Source organism: Lactuca virosa, chromosome 4, assembly GCF_052849685.1.
Source record: "Lactuca virosa cultivar CGN04683 chromosome 4, Lactuca_virosa_CGN04683_v6, whole genome shotgun sequence".
Taxonomy (NCBI): Eukaryota; Viridiplantae; Streptophyta; class Magnoliopsida; order Asterales; family Asteraceae; genus Lactuca; species Lactuca virosa.
The window spans coordinates 55,392,457-55,414,855 of record NC_136429.1 but is presented as its reverse complement, the minus strand read 5'-3'; the positions used below and the strand labels follow the sequence as shown (position 1 = coordinate 55,414,855).

The window sequence follows — 22,399 nt, the reverse complement described above, 5'->3', positions numbered from 1 at the left end:
ACACATTGTTTTTAAAATAAATCCGTCTGCTACCAGATGTTTTTTTCCCAGGATACAACAGTTTGAAGCGGTTCTTCTCGACCACCCGAACCCTCAATAGGCCTAGATTTTACCTTCAATATAACAAGAAAATGAAGAAGAAAAAAAAATGAAGAAGAAGAGATTTTGGTTGCATTCTTGGTGTGTCTCAAATTGTTGAGGAATGATTATATTTATACTACAAATCATAACCAACAAACAATTAAATTGTCATTAAAACACAATTCGTAACCGACATTATATTTAATATCGTTCTTAATTATGAGTTGTAACCGAAAATTGAACATGATGTTTCGATTATACACCATTCAACCCTCAACTTTGGTGATTTGTTTCAATTCACCAATTATTTTTTCAACAATCCCCCACATGAATTGAACTTGATCAAACATTTTCAAGTTACTTAGATAAAATCTAGTAGTTGAATCATGCATATGATAGATAGGTGTTACCCTTTGAACCTTCCCTTAAGATACATATTTATTTTACTAGCTGACCAGTATACTCGATGTCCTTGAACTTCTTCACCGTTTGTGTAAATAATCAACATGTGTATCACATGATTCTCCCAGACCTAGTTAGGTTCTCATTGATGTGCCCGTTAGGGTCATGGACACTTGCCTAGTTCTGTAAGAACTCTTAGGAATGTTCCCATACAATTCCTTTTGAAGCTACCCTAATTCTCTCTCACATAGGTGATTCTATAATAATCATTAAAAGCTAATTCGTAATGATTTCTAATTTATCATCAACGACTATAAGCTTAACCTGAATCACTGTTTGTTTTAGGAATAGGTTAGGGTTGAACCCCACAATGATTCACAAATGTTATATGCAAGTATGTTGTCCCATTGAACCTAGATCTTGGGATCTCCAATAAACTAGGTTGGGTTTTCCTTCACAATAACTTATTGATCTATGGGTTGTAGTCCTATTTCTCATAACAACCTCTCATTCCATGCATTTCGTTAGCGGATCTGCAATCTTATTTTGACTTTACGTAGTCATTAAAGATAATTCATCTTGAGAGTCGCTATTGAATGGTGTTATGTCTTTGACAAATATGTCTAGACTCACCACTATTTACATCATCATGTACATATATAAGAGTTATTGGCTCATCATGGGAAGTCTCCCAAGAACTTACAAAGCCCTTTAGTTCATTGTCCAACCTTAGATAAACTTGCAAATTTGTTCTCCTATATTTTCCAACAAATGTTGACCATTATCAATATGGTTATTACTACACCATAGTTACCAATATTGAATATGCATAATTGTGTCAACATCATACGATAAGCATATGTGCTACATGTATTTGTGAATTCACAATAACATTGGCCAGATGTAATTATGAAAATTCCATACATGAGTTTTCTTGCAAATATCGTATTTTCCATGCAATTTTTTGTTTTAACCATCTACATGTAAATTTCTTTAGGCATCCTATCTCAAGGATCCTATTATGTCATAAATAGAATAGCACTTTAAAGTGCCATTTATATGGATCTATTTCATCACATCCATTGATGTTGAACGTCATATACAAACTTTTGATACCCGTTGTTCCAAAGCTTGCTTTAATCATATAATGACTTTACTACTCACACATTTTGTTTCTTTCCCTCGGGTAAGATAACTGCCTGGCAGTTCCATGTAGATTTATACTTCTAAAACTATGTTTAGAAGTTTTAGTTCCATATCAGAATGATATACTTCTAAATTTCAAGAAGGTACAACCACATATAATTATAAGAGCATACAAATGAAATTAATCAAGACATTCTTATGTTTGTAATCCAAACATATATTACAAATATATCATCAGCTCTTACTTCTCATTTGAAAACCCACCAAAACGCAGTGATTTCTTAAGCTCAACAATTCAAACGATAGAACCATTATTAGTTTTTACAAATTAATCCATATGATCTCCTAAGAAACGATCATATGATTCCAAATTTATAATACTCATATTTCCATTCATGGTCCTTTTAATATCTTAATATTCATCAAAACCTTTATCTTCTTTTGATGAATTCCAACAAATATTATTGGATTTAATGGAAATAACTTCTTGGAGTATATAAGTATCATTTGATTCTAAATTTCCAAACAAAAAATCGGTGCATATTTCTGGCGAAGTCATAGACCATTATGTTCTAACCAATTCTCATATGCTTTCATTTTCCTCTTAAAAGTCCATTTATAGTCTAGTGGTTTACATACTAGAGGTATATCTACTAGCTCGTATGTGTCATTTGGCAAGATAGAATCCATTTCACTTTTAATTGCCTCTTTTCATTGAGGTATTTCAGAGGAAGTAACTTCTGTTTTGAAAGTTTGAGGCTCTCTTTCAACCATATACATGTCGACATCATTTTCCAAATGATTTCTCACTTGTACCCTTTTACTCCATCATGATCTATTTCTTCCTCCATTTCTTCTTCATGAGAGGATTCTTCCTGCCCAATTGTTTTGGATCACTTGTCTTTTATTTATCAATACATGGAAACACATTTTCAAAGTATGATTCATTGTTGATTCCATTAGTGTACAAGAAAACAATAAGCACTATTGTTTTGTGCATAACTAATAAAGATGCAGTCAACAATTTAGTGTCAAATTCTTACAACCTTTGGGTTTTATATAACACCCTTTGCGAGACACCCCCACATTCGAATGTATTTGTAAGATGGTTTTATACCCGAACATAACTTGTATGGTGTTTTATTTGTTTAATTTCGGTTACCTTATTTAAAAGGTAATTGGCTTACAAGATAGCTACCCCACATCGACCGGGGAAACCATAACTTATCCACATGACATATCTTTTAAGATACGGGTTTTCCTTTCTGTGATACCATTTTTATTGTGGTGAATAAGATGCAATAATCTCATGTCTTATACCATGATTTGCAAAAAAATTCTTTAAATGATGATATACATATTCACCTCCACAATCACTTCTTAATACTTAAATCTTTTTGTTTAATTGATTTTGATCTTCACTTTTATACACTTTGAACTTGTCTATCGTTTCATCTCTACTTTTAAGTAAATAGACATAACATAGTTTAGTGGAATCGTTAATAAAATTCATAAAGTACTTATTTCCACCTTTAGATGGGTTCAGCTTCATATCACACACATTTGTGTGAATTACTCCAAGGGGTTTAGTTGTCCTTTCAACGAACTTGAATGATTGGCATGTTTACTTTGATTCAATACATGTGTTGCATCCATATTTTGACTTAAATATGTGTGTTCAATTTTGATTAACCAGCTTAATGTGTCAAAATTAACATGTCTTAGTCTAGCATGACACACATTAGAAGACTCAAGCAAGTAAGCGGAAGAATTAATCATTTCATTGATTGTAGGCTTATTAGCCATTACATGGGGTTTTAAACATTCCACCATCCGCATAGCCCTTGCCCACAAACATACCTTTTTGGTTAATACAAACTTATTGGATTCAAACACCAAGCAAAATCCGTGATTGTAACAACCATCCAAGGACTAAGTTCTTCCAAATATCTGGAACATACAACACATCATTAGGTGTTTGCTCTTTTATGGGTGATATCATTTTTGGAATATTTTAAACACCAAATTTTAAGTGTTTATCTCAATTTTCAAATTATATTCTGTCTCAACATGGACAGAAACAGAAAATATGCATAGTTTAAAGTTCTTGAACCAATCCTTCATTGAGCACATCTGACGGGTAGCACCTGTATCGATCCACCATTCAGAAGAGTTAGCATACATAGAGTCCACTTCAGAAATCATAGCCACTCCACGTGGTGTAGTGTATAAAATCGTTTATACACTAAATATAAGTGTTTAGACTTATAATTTCCATAAAATATTTCTGCCTCTCTCTTGGACAGAATTCAACATAATTCAAAATCTATATTTCAATAATTATGAAACTTTATTTATGATGCAAAAAGAATCTGAAACAAAAACTGATTTTGAATATGAAGCAAAACTAATGCTTAAATCATGATATCTGAAACTGATCTTAAATTCTGCAGCAAACCGATGCTTAAAATGATTTCAGAAATCTGATATTATTTTTCCTGGAAAACTGAAGTGTAAATTAATTTCTGATAGAAAACTAATGAAATTGATTTAAAATTCTAAAACCAGCAAACTAATTCTAAAAAATCTGCAATCTCGGAAAACTCAAATCTTAAATCTTAAACCATGAATTATGAATTCTGAAATCTGAAATCTTAGTCAAGAACAAAACTATAAAAACCATTTTTTCCCCAAATATGAGGTTGTTTTTTCATAATCTGATGCAGTTTTTCAGTAAAACTGTAAAATTTGTGCTGTTTTCCAGCTAAAACTACAGAAATGGCTGTTTTTCAGCAGACATGATGCTGTTTTTTAGGCACTCAATTGCATTTCAGCACATCGTACCACCTCCAGACCGACGGTCAGAGCGAGCGGACGATCCAGACGCTCGAGGATATGCTTAGGGCTTGTGTGCAGGATTTTGGAGGGAGTTGGGATACTTACCTTCCACTGGCAGATTTCTCCTACAACAACAGTTATCATGCTAGTATTGATCGACCACCATTCGAGATGTTGTATGGAAGGAGGTGTAGGACCCCGGTTTGTTGGGGAGAGGTCGGGTATCGGGTCATGGGAAGCACTGAGGTAGTGCTTAAGACCACCGAGTTGATTCAACAGGTATACGATAGACTACGGGTCGCGCAAAGTCGTCAGAAGAGTTATGTTGACCGATGTCGTTCAGATCTCGAGTTTCAGGTGGGAGACTTTGTGTTGCTGAAGGTATCACCTTGGAAAGGTGTCATCCGATTTCGGATGAGGGGCAAGCTGGATCCCCGATTTAATGGTCCATTCATGATTTATGCCAGTGTTGGTAAGGTTGCATACCGGATGGATCTTCCTGATGAGCTCAGTCAGATCCATAACACTTTCCATGTATCTTAGTTGCGGAAATGTGTAGCCGATGATTCTGCAGTGATCTCGCTAGATGATATTCAGGTGGATGAGTGCCTAAATTATATGGAAAAGCCCATTGTGATTCTTGATAAAAAGACTAAAACTTTGCGCAATAAGGTGGTGAATTTGGTGAAGGTGCAATGGCATCACCGAAGAGGCTCCGAGTTGACGTGGGAACTGTAGGACGAGATGAAGGAGCACTACCCTGATTTGTTCATGGCAGTAGTCCTTGGATCATAGTTTATTTTGCAAAAGAGGTCCTCTATACGCTGGGCGTACATGGGTGGATGGATCGCGGACTTGAACCAGATACACGGGGCGTACGAAGATGTACGCGGGGCGTACATGGCCAAAAAGCAAAACCCTAATTTTTCGGGCATGAGCCCTATTTAAGCTCATTTATGACCTTTAGACCTCCATTATTAGCATCGACACCTCTAAACTTTCCTAAAACCCTAGTTTACTTTGGAGTGTGATCTTTGAGCTTGAAAGTGACCTTATGGCCGTTTTTGGTGTGTTTGCAAGAAGAAGAACTTGGTGTGCAAGCCTTGGACGTGGTTGAGCTTCAAGATCCTGCAACTACATCATCTTAGGAGGATTTTGGAGGTAAAAAGCTCATACCTTGTTAATCCTTTTGATACATAGAGTTAGAGTTTGTTCATAAGCTCATTTATGGTCCATGGATTCTCTTTTGTGAGTTTGAGCAACTCCAGAAGCTTGTAATGCTAGATCTTGGTCCCTTTGGTGTGTTAGAGGCATAGAAATGCTATCTTGAAGGTTGTTATGACACCATGCATGAGTATAGGTCTTTAAAGTAAGTCTTAATGGACAAAATGGGATGTTAGGCTCCCATAAGGCGTGCAAAGGCATAAAATTGCCAACTTTATGCCCTAGGACCCCTTAAATGACCAAGATCTGGAAGTTGACGAAGTGACTGCATGGATTAAGCACTTAATGCCTAAATATGCTTAACAGCTTATTACGCTGGGCGTACTAAGATGTACGATGCGCGTACTGCCTGAAGACCGAGTACGCTAAGCGTACTGATGATCACGTTGTGTGTATGCTCAGTGGGCTGTTGGACAAGTTTTGGACTTTAGGACTTTTGGGCCTTAACTAGTTATGGGCCTTGGCCTGCTTAGGATAGGTGGGCCCAATTTTCTATTGTGGGCCTTGCGTGTCATGGATTGGGCCTTTTGGGCCATGGAGCTCGTTATTATGGATGGGCCGAATATGGTTAGGCCCATTATGGGATGGGCGAAATGGGGCATATTCTAAGAGTTGGACTTAGGGTTTTGGCCCATGTGTTGAGTCTGTGACCAAATTCTAATTAGGGTAATTTGTGTATATTCAGTGTGAGATTGTTGGATCTGTAGCCGAGCAGTCAGTATTTACCAGCAGACCGAGGTGATTCTTCTCGCTATATCAATGGGTCGAAGGCACCAATACCGACCCATTACTTGACATGTCGAATGATAGTTGTCTATGTGTTTGTTTGACTGAAAAACCTTTGGGGTAGCCCGTGACACTTGTATGGAAGACCATGGGGGTAGCCCATGGCATGGAAGACCATGGGGGTAGCCCATGACAATCATATGTATATTGTGTGGTATTTTTCAATTGTATGTTATGTGGTATTTGGGAAACTTACTAAACTTTTGCTTACAGTTTGTATTGTGGTTTCAAGTACTTCCGGTACTAAAGGGAAGGGCCCGACTTGATGGTGCAACATTCCCTCCCCACTGTTTTCCGCACTTACCGATATTGTTACTCTGATTATTAAACATGTTTATTCTGTAATGGATTTGGAAACAATTTATGACTGTAATCTCCTATTTAAAAATGAAAAATTGTATCCGGTTTTTGGGCTGTTACACTATAGCCCCATGCTTCCAAAAATCAATTCAATACTAGTCCATATGTTACAATTTGACCCTCAATATCCAGAAAATATAACTTTTAACACCCCAATGTGTACACCCCGCTAATTTAATACGACTTTAGGGCTAAAATAAAATATAAAAATATATTTCGGAGTTTTAGGATTTAATAATTATTTATTTATTTATCAATTTTATTTATTTACTTATTTAATTTATTTTATTTTAAATGGAATGTTACATCCTTAAAACAAATTCACCCGCTACCGGGTGTTTGTTTCCTAGGATACAACAGTTTGAAGTGGTTCTTCTAGACCACCCGAACTCTCAATAGACCTAGATTTTACCCTCAATATAACAAGAAAATGAAGAAGACAAAAATGAAGAAGAAAAGATTTTGGTTGCATTCTTGGTGTGTCTCAAATGGTTGAGGAATTGTTGTATTTATACTACAAACCATAACCAACAAACAATTAAATTGTCATTAAAACACAATTCGTAACCGACATTATATTTAATATCGTTCTTAATTACGAGTTGTAACTGAAAATTGAACATCATGTTTCGATTATACAGCATTCAACCCCTCAACTTTTGTGATTAGTTTCAATTCACCAATTAGAAGTGCAAATTCGAGTAGGTAGGAAGCAATCACAAATAATCTCGTTGTCTACTCTGGAGATAGATGAAACTGAAACCGAAGACATCTTCTGCTTGGAGAAAAGTAGGGCACCAACATTATTTGACCGCTTAGTGAACTAAGTTACTGATATAAATGAATAACGAGCCACATATGAGAACATCTCGTTAATGATTGTCCCACGTAGGATATCGTGAACAAATCAAAATATATATTACCCTTTTAAGTCATTATCCTTGTAATAATTATTTTTTGTGTATGAATCGAAAGTGCATTGATAGATTATCCCTCATTAAATTTCGTGAAACCCAAATAATTTAGTTACGTATGGGAAAAAAACATATACGATCTATAAAAAAATTGGATTTTGATTCCCTATCTTACCTTATTTTTTACCCAAATTTATAAAGAACGAACAATGAAAGAGCTTATAATTGAAATATGATGATATAATTCTATCTGGTTGAAAAAAAAAAAAAAGATAATGACTATTGCAAAACTAAAAAAACGATTAAAATTTCCCTATAGTCGTTAATAACTTCCAAATATGTATTTTGTCAAACGTACCCACTTTATGAGTATAAATAGAAGAGATCCTAGATTTTTGTCATCTCTCGAATTTGAACAATCTATATACCCTTTGTAAAAAAATGCTCTCTTTTGTGCTTGAACAGAAAGTCATTTAATATATTATCTCAAATTTGTGCTTGAACAGAAAGTCATTTAATAGATTATCTCAGACTAAATTTCATGAAATTCAGACAATTAGGGTCGAAATATTACACAGAAAGCAAACATAAATAATCTATCAAAAATTCAGATTTTGATTACCAATATTCTTAGCTTACTTTCAACCCAACTTTCTAAGAGTACAAAGGATAAAAGAACTTATAATTCAAATATGATTATATGATTTTAAACTGAGTTTATTGGATCAAATTTATAACACGAAAATGTAACCGATTTGTTAATTCCTTTAATCAACTTTTTTAATTTTCATGAACAATGATAATTAAGTTTCAGTTATTTTTGCTTTTATAGATAAACTATTTAATCAATATTTTGGATTTCTCAAAAAAGATAATTGAGTTTCAATTATTTTTGCTTTTGTAGATAAAATATTTAATCAATATTTTTGATTGCTCAAGAATACCGACACATTTCAATTAATTTTTGCAAATACTTTATTATTTTCTCTTGAAACAAAAATTCATAATAAAATTTTATAAATTTATTATTGATTGTATTGTTTGTTAAAAATAATACAAAATTTTCAATATATTGAATAATGATATTGATTTGAAAGTAATAGTAAGATGTATGTAATAATATAATTGCTAAGAATTATAGATACATTTTAATTGTATATTTTTATGTAATACATAATAATGTTCAAAATAAAATTTTCACAAAATAGAATGAAGATATAGGTTAGAGGGTGAAATCAGTAAATATATAAGGGCTTAAAATGTAAATATATTAATATACAGCGAATGGATATATGGTGGGCCCACCTGTGAACACCCATATTTCTAACCATAGCTTCAAAACACTTCTATTTCTATCAGCTTTTTTCCAAACACCCATATTTGTACAAAGAATTCCCCTTTTAAATAGCACAATCAGTTTTCTTGCTTTCCGTTCTCATCTTATATACCCATCGGTGATCAAATTTCACGTTACTCTGCCATTTAATTTGATTCAGATTTTGCAGAAACAAATTTCACGATGAAGCCCTCGATTTTAACCCATCTGCTACCAAACGCATTTCTATCAATCACCACCACCTCCAGAACCAGTAGCAGCGATGAAAGCAGTGACGACGCCGACGAGGTCCTGGCAGCAGCCGCCGCACCCCACGGTGTCATCCACCATGGAATCCCTCAAACACCCACAGTACCCTCACCCTCCGCCCCATACCAATCACTAACCATCGTCACCGGCCACACCGAGTCTGTTTCTTGTCTTGCGTTATGTGGAGAATTCATCATCAGTGCCTCTCAAGGCAAAGAAATCATGGTTTGGCAACAACCGGATCTCCGACTGCTTACCACCTTCGGCCATGGCCGTGGCTCCGTCAAAGATCTCGTCACTGTCGGAAGCAAAATCTTTACAGCCCATCAAGATTCGAAGATTAGGGTTTGGAAGGTGTCAAGAAATCTTGAAAACATCTTCAAATTCGTTGACACTCTCCCAACGAACAAGGATTATCTTGGAAAGTTCATGAAGCGCAGTCATTACATCCAAACAAGACGCCACCATAAGCGTCTATGGATCGAACACTCAGACACCATTTCGTGTTTAGCTGTTCAGGATAACTTGATCTATTCTGGTTCTTGGGATCGAACCTTAAAGGTCTGGAGAGTATCTGATTTCAAATGTTTAGAATCAATCAAAGCCCACAACGACGCCATTAACGCTCTCACCACCAGCAAAGGAATGGTTTTCTCCGCTTCTGCAGATGGGAAGATCAAGGCATGGGGGAGACTTGAACCAGAAGGTCCACATTTCTTGATGGCAATTCTTGAAGGTCACAAGGACATATCCATGAACTCCGTCATAGTTTCCGGTGATGGGACGGTGGTCTACGGTGGTGGGTCAGATGGGTATGTGATAGGGTGGTCGGTGGACAGTTGGGAGGTTGTTTTTGAAGTTGAAGCACATAAAATGTCTGTTTTGTGTATGTGTATGAAGGGTGACATTCTGTGTACTGGTTCAACAGATCGGAGTATCCGTGTATGGAAGACGGAAGTCAAAGGGTTGACTAAAATTGGTGTGATGAAGGGTCATGATGGACCAATCAAATGTTTACAAGTGTCACCAAGTCGTATTGGTGGTGGGTTCTTGGTGTATAGCGGTAGTCTTGATAAGAGTATTAGGGTTTGGTGGGTCCCAAATAGGAACAAAGTAGAGGTCATCACCTCTACTCCACCAATTAAAATCATAGAAACAATTAATCCTGCACTTACATTCTTGTAAAGTTTTGTAAACAATTGCTTTGTTACAAATTTATAGCTATCATCATTGTAATAATTGTAATAATAAGTACATGTTACAGTTCTTCATTTGTTCAAATAGTTGTATGAGCCAATTTGTTTATATTTTGGTTGAACAAGGTGAAAAAAAAATAATTAATTAAATTGTTCAAGCACTTATAGCTTGTAACAATAACAAAATTTTAATCGATATAATTATTTGTTCATCGAAAATATATTCTTCAAAAGGAAAGAAGAAAATGATTAATATAAATTTACTAATTTTTCTGGTAATTAATTTATGGCCTTGTTTTCCTTGTTCTAAGGACTATGCCAATAACTATTGTTCAGTTTAATTTTGGATTATGCAATGCGGTTGACATTATTGATGTCGATATGGTGATATATATTTTATGATGATTAAATTACTAAAGTATAGAGATGATATTTTTGATTCATTTACTTGTAATTAGGTTGATATATGTACGCTATGTTTTATAATTTTTGTTTATAGCATGTTAATTAAATGAATAAAGTAAAAAAAAAATAGGAAAAAAAAAACGAGTTAAGTTTACACAACCCAATCCTACCTGTCGTAACTCGTAAAATTGGATTTGTCAATTTATTATATCTACGGTGTTTACTTGGGTGAAGATTAGTTGGACAGACTGGTGTTCAAACCCTTTTACTGGATTGTAATTTTTTTTTTTGCTCTGCTTATTTTGTACTCTGCTCCTAGCACCTTGCTGGAGTTTTTTATTTTTCTCAATATATATTTCATTGTCGGTTCAAAAAAAAAAAGCTACTAGAAGCAAACAAATTATAATAATAAACATTTCATAATAAAAAATGTTTTGAAACATCCTAATGTGCTATTGATTTTAGGACACCGTGTAAAATACACGGTATATAGATGGTCCCTAAATATTTTCTTCGTATATAAACAAAATCCGTTAATATTTCGATAATTCGATAGATGTTATAAAAACAAGGGAAATTGAGTAATTTAACCCTTAAAAACATGGTTGTTAATAAAAATTACCACTTGAATTTTTTTTTCTTCGTAAAAGTGACCACATACTCCGGAGCGCGTAATTTCGTTTCGAACTTGGAATCCAGAATACAATATTCCAGAGTATTTATGATGTTGTTTCAGAGTTGGTGCTGGTTGGTCGGATTTTGGTCCGAAATATGACATTTCGTATGTTCCGAACTGAAAAAGTGTATTTCGGACTACAGTCCGGAATGGCCATACATTCCACAATGTTATTCCATAGAGCTAGAATTAGGGTAGTTGTATGGTTTTGTTCCATATATGCAATATATTTGTGTGTTTGATACTTTCTATAAACGTTCCGGAATGAGTATGTATACAAGATTTTTTCGAGTGCCAGTTTCTAGTGGAGGGAAATGGCAGCGTATCGACGGATGTATGCAATATCTTGCCCTAGACTACACATGCTTTGGTGTAGATATAAGAAATGATATCAACTTCGTTGGGTTAGTTACGTTGGTTGCTTCCAAGGCCAGATTACATACTAATCAAATTCATCTATCTTTTCAATGTCTTGGATCAAATGTAGTTATGCAGATTCTTAACGATAGTGATGTTAGATATTTTCTTAGTTTTGTTAGTATTATGCCCCCCAACATAGTACAATTGTTTGTTGTTAATAATGTATTGGAAAGTGGTATTAATTGATTTTCCGAGAAAAATCGTTCTAGAAATGGTTCTTCCGGTGCTGGTAGTAACCACATTTGTAATTTATTATTGATGACAACCAACCATGTTCCTTCTTACAATGACCCTATAGATGGTGGTGATTATAAGTCTAAATGTAAGGTTGTTGTTCATCTTGACCTTCATGATGACGTTGATGAATTTGCAAATGATGAGACAAAACTAATGATGTTGCTTGATGATGGTAATATAATTTCACATGGAGAGCCAATTGAACATTTTCAGAGTTACCCTGAATTAGGTGGGGATGATTATGAAGGTGGAAAGGAGGAAACTGATCCTTTACAACCCCGAAAATCACAAGAGGAAAAGTTTTCTATTTATTTTTCCAATTCTAAAGAAACACAACCCACCCATTGGGGTATGCCTGAACCTTTACCATTGCCCGAATTAGCTCAACAAAAATGTAAAGGGGCCACAACACACAACTATACTTCCCATGTGAAGTTATACCAAATCTTCAAAAGCAAAGAAGCACTTAAGCTTAATTTAGGATTGAAAAGTGTTACTGAGGGATTCCAATATAAAGTGAAAAAAATCTACAAATGACAGGTTTGAAGCTGTTTGCTATATGGATAATTATGACTAGCGGATACGGGTAATGAAACATAATACTACAAATACATTTCAAGTGGTTAAACTATCAGAGAAACCCACTTTCTCAAACACACAACTATGTTCCCATCACCGACAAGCCAACAAAAAAAGTATTGGGTCACTTCTTGAAGGGCATATTAGCTGCTAGTATGGGTAATATGTTGTGGAGGAAACATATACAACAAACATTAAATGACCGTCTTTGTGTACATATTTCATACTGAAAAGCATGGAATGCTAAAATGTTTGCTCTAAATCTATTGAGAGGGACCCCTAAAGAAAGCTTTCAAAGACTACCTTTATACTGTTACAACTTGGATAAAAAGAATCCAGGGACGATTACACATATAAAGACGAGTGATGACAACAAATTTGAATACCTTTTCATGGCTATCGGTTGTGCGGTAATATTTTTTTATATACCGACTTCTTTATATTTAATGTCCATACACGTGCATTTGATTTAATTAGGTTATTAATTACTTTTTAGGTTCGAGCGTTTCAAAGATGTTTGTGTCCGATTATTATCATTGACAGAGCACACCTTAAAGGGAATACTTGGGCACCATGTTCCTAGCAGTAGGCATGGATGGTAATAACCAAATCCTCCCTATTGGATTTGGTGTTTGGTGTTGGGAAAATTAAAAGTGGAGAGTCATGGATTTGGTTTTTATCAAATCTCAAAGAATGTATTAGGGACATGCCATCTTTAGCTATCATATTAGATAGAGCAAAATCAATTGAAATTGTCATTCAAGTCGTGTTCCCGAATGCATATCACAGACTCTGTTGTCGCTATTTGTTGATGAATATGAGAGAAAAGATCGACAAGCAAGAGAGAACATATTTTGTTTTGGGAGGCTACAAAGGCTTACCGAGAGTCTGATTTCAAAAAAATCTTGGGTAGGATACATCGTGCACTAAACGAATATTGTCATACATGGCTAGACATAATCAATAACAAGAGATGGGCAAGGTCGTTTTTTCCTATGGTTCGGTACAATATTTTGACATCAAACAGTGCCGACACATTCAATGCATTATCAAGAGATGCACGGAAAGTACCAATAACAATGTTGATTGATTTCTTTCGAGTAACTATGCAATAAGGGTGGTGCCAGCAACATAATGTTGGAGGTAAGTGTTTATATTGTAATACTTCCATGATAATTTTAATGTAATTTATTGTGCATGACAACATATATGTAAATGTATTTTATAGTTGAAAGAAAAAAAGATGTTACTGAGTATGCTGAGAAGTTCGTCGAGAGGATGATCAACAAATCCTATGCTTTTCGGGTATACCAGATTGATCAAAGCAGATATGAGGTGACTGACCAAATAAAAATGGTATAGTAAACTTGGAAAGTCGTTACTGTATGTGTGGGAAATGGCTATTGGTGGGTATACCTTGTACTCATGTTATGGCAGTATTCAAGGAACTGAGATATCAACAGTGCAGTGCATGGGTGTCATCGTACTTCACAATGGAAACATATAGATCAACATATGTAGAGGCTGTGTTTCATGTGCCAGTTCCAATTGAATATGAAGAACCAGATGAAGTCATGGTTGTACTGCCACCATTGATGGACAAACGACAAGCCGGGCGACCTAAAAACCAGAATTGTATCCCATCCCAAGGTGAAGGTCCGATTCAGAAAAAATGCATCCCTTGCCAAAGGATCAGTCATGTAACATTCCAGAAATCAAGGTAAAATTTTCATTTTTCAAAACCAGTCACACACCATAAATGTTTACAAAACTTAGTTTCCAAAAGTCAAAATCACAAATCAGAGTATCCCAAAATCAAGTATCATAAAAACTGAAGGATGTTCACGATCAAGCCTTTTCCTTGCCCCGATCATCTGAAGTACCTAAAATATAAAACTAAAACTTTAAGCCAAAGCTTAGTGAGTTTCCCCCAAATACCACACACAACCAACAAATATACAAAATGCATGATGGGTCCACAGTCTCCCGAGTGGATTACCCTGGCCCACAACCTCCTGGTTGGATTGCCACTCTGGCCCACAATCTCCCGATTGGATTGCCACTGGCTCACAATCTCTTGATTGTTACTCCATCTTTGATCACCCCGTGGCTGCTCATATCCCCTTTGATTAGACCCAAGAAAACCTCCCATGGCTTTTGCTTCTTCATAATCTTCCTCTTGAAGTTGAGGGCACATGTCGGTTGGATGCCCCACTTGAGTACAAATACCGCATGGGTGGGGTGTGGGCTGCACACCTTTGTCTTTGGCTAGCATCATAACCACTTTCGTAAGCTCGGACAATTGAGCTTCAATTTGAGGAGTTTGGACCTCCTTTACACCTCGGGGTGCATCCGTGTACCATTCTTCATCATGGCTTGAATGTTTAGAATCTTCAGCCATGTTCTTGATTAGATTGCGGATTTCGGTTGGAGTCTTGTCGGGTAAAGAGCCGCCACTAGAAGTATTAAGAAGTCTTCTCTCCATTGGAGTCATGCCTTCAATGAAATATTGGAGAAGCTGATACTCGGTAATTCCATGTTTGGGACAGCGGGCACAAAGTGCATGCATGAAATGCATCTAACAAATCTCCCCAAGCTTGAATCTTTCTTGTCCTCAAGAAAGAAAAAGAAAAATTTAAACTAGAGAAAATAGAATAAAGGAGAGGGAAAGAAAATCAAAGTCAAAACTTTTTGAAACTTAATGCATGAAATTAAAACAAACATGATAAAGATCCAACCCAATTAACCCTGTTTTTGTACCATAGTTGAGAATGTGCCTGTCGTGTCTTGAGTCAACTTAGCTTTAGTCTCAAAATATTATATAACAATAGAAACAAGACTTAACATCTCCCTAATGCAACTCAACAGAATCAAAGATCACATCACTTGTTCCCTCTCAATATCAACAAGTCAATTCATGGAACAAATTATGGTCTTACTCTCATAAAATTGTATGTGACAAAACATGCTCAATCATCTTTGTTTCACAAAATATATCAATGCCCGATTCCAGCTGTTTGCTGGTCAACAACAATCTTTTTCTGTAAAATCTTTTCTAAAAATTCCCTAATATTTACCCAGATTGGTTACAAATTTCAAACTACTTACTCCAGTCAAAGTAATTAACATTCAGTCCCAATGTCATAAGTTCAAATTCAAGTCCAAGGGAATCTTTTGGCAGCCAAATATTTTTCCTAGATATATTATTCAATAAAGATATAAACACAAATATATATATAAACTTCCTAATTATATTTTCCTACAAATAAAGCTCATGGCTTTCTTTGAAATCCGTGTAACGGGCTTCTAACCAACACATCCAAATCAAATTACCTTAGTGTGCTAGATTTAAAGAGATCCCTCGGGTTTACTTGCCCGAACCTCAAAGGCCACAAATTAGCTTTATTTGGTTATTAAGTTCATGACTTTCTATGAAACCCGTGTAGCGAACTTTCAACCCAATCAGTCCCAAACAATTTTGCTTTAGGCGATTAGGTGTAGAACACCCCTCGGAGTTTACTTATTCGAGTTCCAAAGGTCGCAGATTAACTTAATAACAATTTTTTTTCTTTTTTCTTTTTTTAAATATAACTAAGATAACACATAACACTCTTATTAATTTATTTGCTAGGCCTATTTTTTTTTATATTTTCGTCCTTGACTTTTCTATTGTGGGACATCTCACAGTCTATTACCGTGATGGCTTCTAGACATTTTTCAAGAGACTGAAGTTAACATGCAAAGACCCGTATGTATAGTCTGAAACTGTGTCCCCAAGCAGGGTATATAAAAGGGAATGAGTAGAAAAGACTTTTAGAGGGCTGGAAAGCTCGGAACATTGAGATTTTATATATTCATTTTATGAATTTTTGAATTTGGCATTTTAAGTTCAATTGAGCATTACTACTCATAAGACCAGTCATATGTTAACTCATACCTGCTGTTATGCTCCAATGTTGACAATCTTCTCACTTTCTGTTTTGCACAAGTAGCTTCGGGAGGCGTGTTCGTGTGTGATTAGCTTGCTTTTAGATTTTTAATAAAATGAGCAAGCTAATCTCAAGGCATACGATTCACTTACCGACTCAACTGTTTTGAAAAGATTCGGTTGCTTGGGATTGGATCAACTTTTTTTTTTCTTTTTTTTTTATAAAATGAATGCAATGCAAAAATTTAGATGCAAACAAAATGCAAAGAAAATAATAAAAATTAGAATAGAAAGAAAATCTTTTTGGCTTTTGAAAAGTTTTCCATGCATAAAAATGAAAAAGAAAATGAAAATTAATGCAATATGTACAAAATTACATGCAACCTACATGCAACGGGATTTATGCATGGATGGATGCCCCTCCCCAAGCTTAAAATAAGCATCGTCCTCGATGCTTGGAGAGAGGCATAGCCGGCCTATTGAGGACTGGGTGGTGGAGGATATGGTGGGAACTATGAAGGGTAATCAGAAGGATAAAATGGAGGCCACTGGGGTTGGGATGATGATGGAGGCTGCTGCTGCTGGGTGGGAAGCACAAGTACTCGGTGGATATCGCTCAGTAAATGATGAACATTGCGGTTATGTTGCTCTTGAGCCACCCATCGCTGATCCTGCTCGGCCCATCGCAGCTCTTGCTGGGCCCAACGCTCTTCTTGAAGGTTTCGGTAGTCATGAAATTCAGAAGTGATTTCAGCAACTCCCGTATAAATCTCTCCTACTTCCTGCTGGAGGCTCGTGTAATGATGATCTAAGCGTGCAAACTCGCCCATGTAAAGGTTGTGTTCGGGAAAAGGAATGGGGCGAGACGAGCTGGAAGCACCTGCAGTTGCAGTTTGAACAGGAGTAGAAGTGGTGGTTGAAGGTCTACGGGAAGCAGTAACACCCAAGTTGGATTGGAGGTGCCAATTGGTAGAAGGGATGTCATTGGCCAAGGCTAATATCTTCTTATTTCGGCTATCGATGCATAAATATTCTTTACCATCGACGGTCCAATGAACATCCCCATTGGGATGGCGGTGAAAGAGATGCATGATTTCCAAAACCTCAAGTAATAAACGAGTACGGCCCGGAATTGTATTGGTTGGATTGTTGGGTAGATGGAGGCCAAGATGCTCAGCTATAATAGATACCATGCCTCCACAATGTAGCTGGCCACCATTGCTCATGGCATTTCTGAGCATTTTCTGAACTACCCAACACCCAAAATGAGGGACTTCCTCGGGCTTGTTAATCATGCACCACAAAACTTCTAATTCTTTTTTGTTCGCCTTGCTAATCTCTTCTTGAGGAAATAAGAGAGAAGCAATAATCCGGTGGGTGACCTTCAGAACCGGATGAATAATACTAGAAGCTTTTGCTGTGCCTGACTGAAACTCATCTTCACAAGAGATACTTCTCCAAAACCTTCCACAGTCTTGCTCAAATACAACATTTTTTCTTCCCTTTGCTGTATATATATCCCTTTTTGCTTTAGGAGCACCAATGATATCACAAAGGGTATCAGCATGTATTTGATGAGATTGATTGAGCAAACGGAAGGTGAGGATATGTGTCTGGTAATCAAAGGCAATTGAGGACAAGAGTTCCAACATTGGTGTTTGATAACTGACTGCATGTAGATTCAATAACCCTTCCCAACCAATGTTCTTGAAGAGCTTGTGGACACCTTTATAGATATGAAGGTCTTTGAGGGCTTGGATGTCCACAAATTTTTGAGCCCCCATTACCCTTTGAATAAGGGTTGCATACAACATCTCTTGTTGATTGGACTCAAAAATAAGACCAAATTCATAGGGGTTTTCCATGAATTGTTGGTCTTGTTCATCATTGGTCTCTTGACCACCCATATGTGAGGTCCCAATTCTAGCCCTTTTTCCACGAGAAGCCATTGTCCAATTGAATTAAACAAAGTTTTGCACACAATGTAGGACAACTTAAACTCAAGAGTATGCACAAAAACTAGCAATATCACCAAAATCACCCCAAAATATAACTATATACACAAGTTAAGAGTTGGAACAATTATACCAATTTGTGCTTGAAAATGGTGGTAGGGTGATGTCCAATGCTTCCCCAAGCTTTCCCCAAGCTTATCCTACAAGAAATTACAAGCATTAGGTCGAAATTTGGAGACCCAAAAATTCTAGGGTTAGCTCAAAACCCCCAAAATCGGCCTTAAAAGGGGTGAAATTGAGATGCAAGACAAAGAAGATGAAGAAAAGAGAAGAATTTCATACCTTGGAGCTTGATTTTTGATGCAAAATTGAGTAAGATTGAATGTTTTTGAGGGGTTTTTCGAAGGGAGCAGTAGGGAGGAGAAGAATCGCAGGTTATGTGAAAAGAATGAGTTAAAAAAATCGAGTTTTAGGCTTAAAATCGTCCAGCTCTGTTTTTACGTTTACACGGCCCGTGTAAACTAAAGGGTAGCATTTACACAGCCGTGTAAACGCTGCGTCTGATCTATGCTGGTCTGGTCGTTTACACGGCCCGTGTAAACTCAAGGTTTACATTTACACGGCCGTGTAAACCTCTGTAAAGGCCAAAAAATTGATTTTTTTTTCACTTTTTGGAATTGCAATCCGCCCATCCTCTACTGCCCGGAAAATGATTTTTTTACCCTCTTTAAACATGAAAAGCAATTTGGAAACTTGAAAACGAAGAAAATACGATGAAAAATTAAGAAATGACAAAAATACCCCCGGGTTGCCTCCCGGTTAGCCGCCCCTTTTTAATGTCGTTGGCTCGACTTTGCCCCCTTAATGTGGTTCAATCTTGATACGTGGGCCTCTCCAACACATCAACCTCCTCGCCATCTCCTTCTTGACATGTATATTCTTTAAGGGATCCGGTGGAGTTTTTGCTCCTGAATCTTGTGCTTGTTCCACCGGTGGAAGGATTTTGACTTTGGTGGATGGCTTGGGTTTTATATCATCACTCCTCATACGCTTCTTGTCATCAATAAACTCTAAAATATCCAACACCTCATTATCCATATCAAACTTCTTTGCAAGCTCTTTGGCTTTGTCCCTGTCTAGTTTTCGTGACAAAACTAACTCTAGAAATTCATTGTTAGACAAGTTCAAACCCTTTTTAGTTGAGGGCTGGATCAAATTGACAAAATTAACAGATTGAACATCAGAAGGAACCTTTTTTGCTTCATGAACATTTAAGTTGATAACTTCACCATCAAATTCCATACTCAAAGTTCCATTGTAGACATCAATTTTTGTTTTAGAAGTTTTAAGAAAAGGTCTACCCAAAAGTATGGAACTTGAACTTGGAGAGTCATCATCTCCCATATCTAAGACATAAAAATCAGCCGGGAAGACAAATTCATCGACTTGCACTAACACGTCCTCTAATACTCCCTTTGGGTGTACTAAAGACCGGTCAGCAAGTTGGATGATCACACCGGTTTTGCTCAATGTTCCTACACCAATTGATTTGAAAAGAGAATATAGTAGGACATTTACGGATGCACCTAGATCAATCATAGCTCGAGGTACATAAAGATTCCCCAACTTGCAAGGCACGGTAAAGACATCGGGATCCTTGCACTTCGGGGGAATCCTCTTTTGCAAAACCGTGGATACATGCTCCCCAACTGTTACGACTTGATTTCCTTTTAATTTCTTTTTAGATACACAAAGATCCTTAAGGAACCTTGCATATCTAGGTACCTGCTTGATGGCCTCGAGGAGTGGAATGTTGATTTGAACTCTCTTGAACATTTGCACGATCTCACTCTCCTCCCATTCTTTCTTCGTGCTCTTTAATCTTTCGGGAAATGGAGCAGGTGTGGCTTTAGACTCAGTGATGAAGGGCTTCTTTTCGATTGTTTTCTTTTCCTCCTTCTCTTCTTTGGTTGCCTCTTCGACCACTATTTCTTCTTCCTTTTGATCAACCGACGCTTTTGGATCATCATAGCTTTTTCTGCCTCTCAATGTGATGGCACACACGTTGTGCCTTGGGTTTGTTTCAGTTTGTGCAGGTAACTTTCCTTGAGATTCTAGTTTGCTTACGGAAGTGGCAAGCTGTGAAACTTGTTTCTCTAAGTTCTTTATGCTTGCTTTTGTCTCTTGTTGGAAAGCTTGTGTACTAGTTGCCAAACTCTTCACTATGTCCTCTAAGGACATACTTGATGAACCCGATTGTTGAGGAGGTTGTTGTGGTTGCCTTGGCTGAAAGTTTTATGGTGGAAAAGGTGGTCTTTGTTGGTATTGATGTGGTTGACTTGGTTGATAATTTGCCTGTTGATGTCCTCCCCAACCTTGATTGTTACTCCATCTTTGATCACCCAGTGGCTGCTCATATCCCCTTTGATTAGACCCAAGAAAACCTCCCATGGCTTTTGCTTCTTCATAATCTTCCTCTTGAAGTTGAGGGCACATGTCGGTTGGATGCCCCACTTGAGTACAAATACCGCATGGGCGGGGTGTGGGCTGCATACCTTTGTCTTTGGCTAGCATCATAACTACTTTCGTAAGCTCGGACAATTGAGCTTCAATTTGAGGAGTTTGGACCTCCTTTACACCTCGGGGTGCATCCGTGTACCATTCTTCATCATGGCTTGAATGTTTAGAATCTTCAACCATGTTCTTGATTAGATTGCGAATTTCGGTTGGAGTCTTGTCGGGTAAATAGCCGCCACTAGAAGTATTAAGAAGTCTTCTCTCCATTGGAGTCATGCCTTCAATGAAATATTGGAGAAGCTGATACTCGGTAATTCCATGTTTGGGACAGCGGGCATAAAGTTTCTTGAATCTCTCCCAATATGTGTGGAAAGCTTCTCTTTTGTGTTGCTTAATTCCAATGATTTCCCTCCGTAGGGCTGAAGCTTTCATCTCGGGAAAATATTTGTCCCAAAACAACCTCGCAAGATCTACCCAAGTAGTTACCGTCCCCGGTGGGAGGTCATAAAGCCAGTCTTTGGCTGCATCTTGCACCGCAAAGGGGAATTCCCTAAGCTTGATTTGATCCTCCGTGAAATTGTGTGGTTTCATACCCACACATACTACATGGAACTCGGTGAGGAACTTGTGAGGATCTTCATTCTCCAATCCTCTAAAAGTTGGGAGTAAGTGGATAAGCCCGGATTTTAGTTCAAGGTTTGTGGCAGCTGGATATGTGATACAAAGAGGTTGTTGAGTAACCTCTTGTCTTGACCATTGGAGGAGGGTTTGTTCGGGTGGTGGGTTTCCTCCATGGTTATCCCCCATGGCGTGAGAAGTAGTTGAAGTTTCTGTGGGTGTAGTGTTTGGGATATTATGGACAGGTGAAAAGGATGGAGTGGTATTTTTGGGTGAGGATGATTGTGGTGAGAGTGATGGGCTTTCTGTTTCTGATGCGGATACACTTGAGAGGGGTATGTCCTCCCAAATGTTGATGATCGGGGGATTGGATGGTGAAGAAGTAACGGAAACCGGTTGCCTCTTACGAAGCTTGGCTTGCCTCTTTAACTTCTTTGCAGTCTTCTCTATCTCTGAGTCAATTGGCAATGGTGTACCTGTTCGAAAAGATCTTGGCATAAAACAATTAGTAACACCGTGTCCCTGGCAACGG

The 22,399-nt window shown here is 37.0% G+C and overlaps 1 protein-coding gene across 1 annotated transcript; it reads left to right on the top strand.

Moving 5' to 3' along the window:
* The first annotated feature begins 9,100 nt into the window (after window positions 1-9,100).
* On the top strand, window positions 9,101-10,617 carry LOC145109754 (protein JINGUBANG-like). Its single transcript, XM_079046918.1, has one exon. The coding sequence runs from the start codon at window positions 9,271-9,273 to the stop codon at window positions 10,519-10,521; it is 1,251 nt and encodes a 416-aa protein (XP_078903044.1). The 5' UTR covers window positions 9,101-9,270; the 3' UTR covers window positions 10,522-10,617.
* The last annotated feature ends 11,782 nt before the right edge of the window (window positions 10,618-22,399 follow it).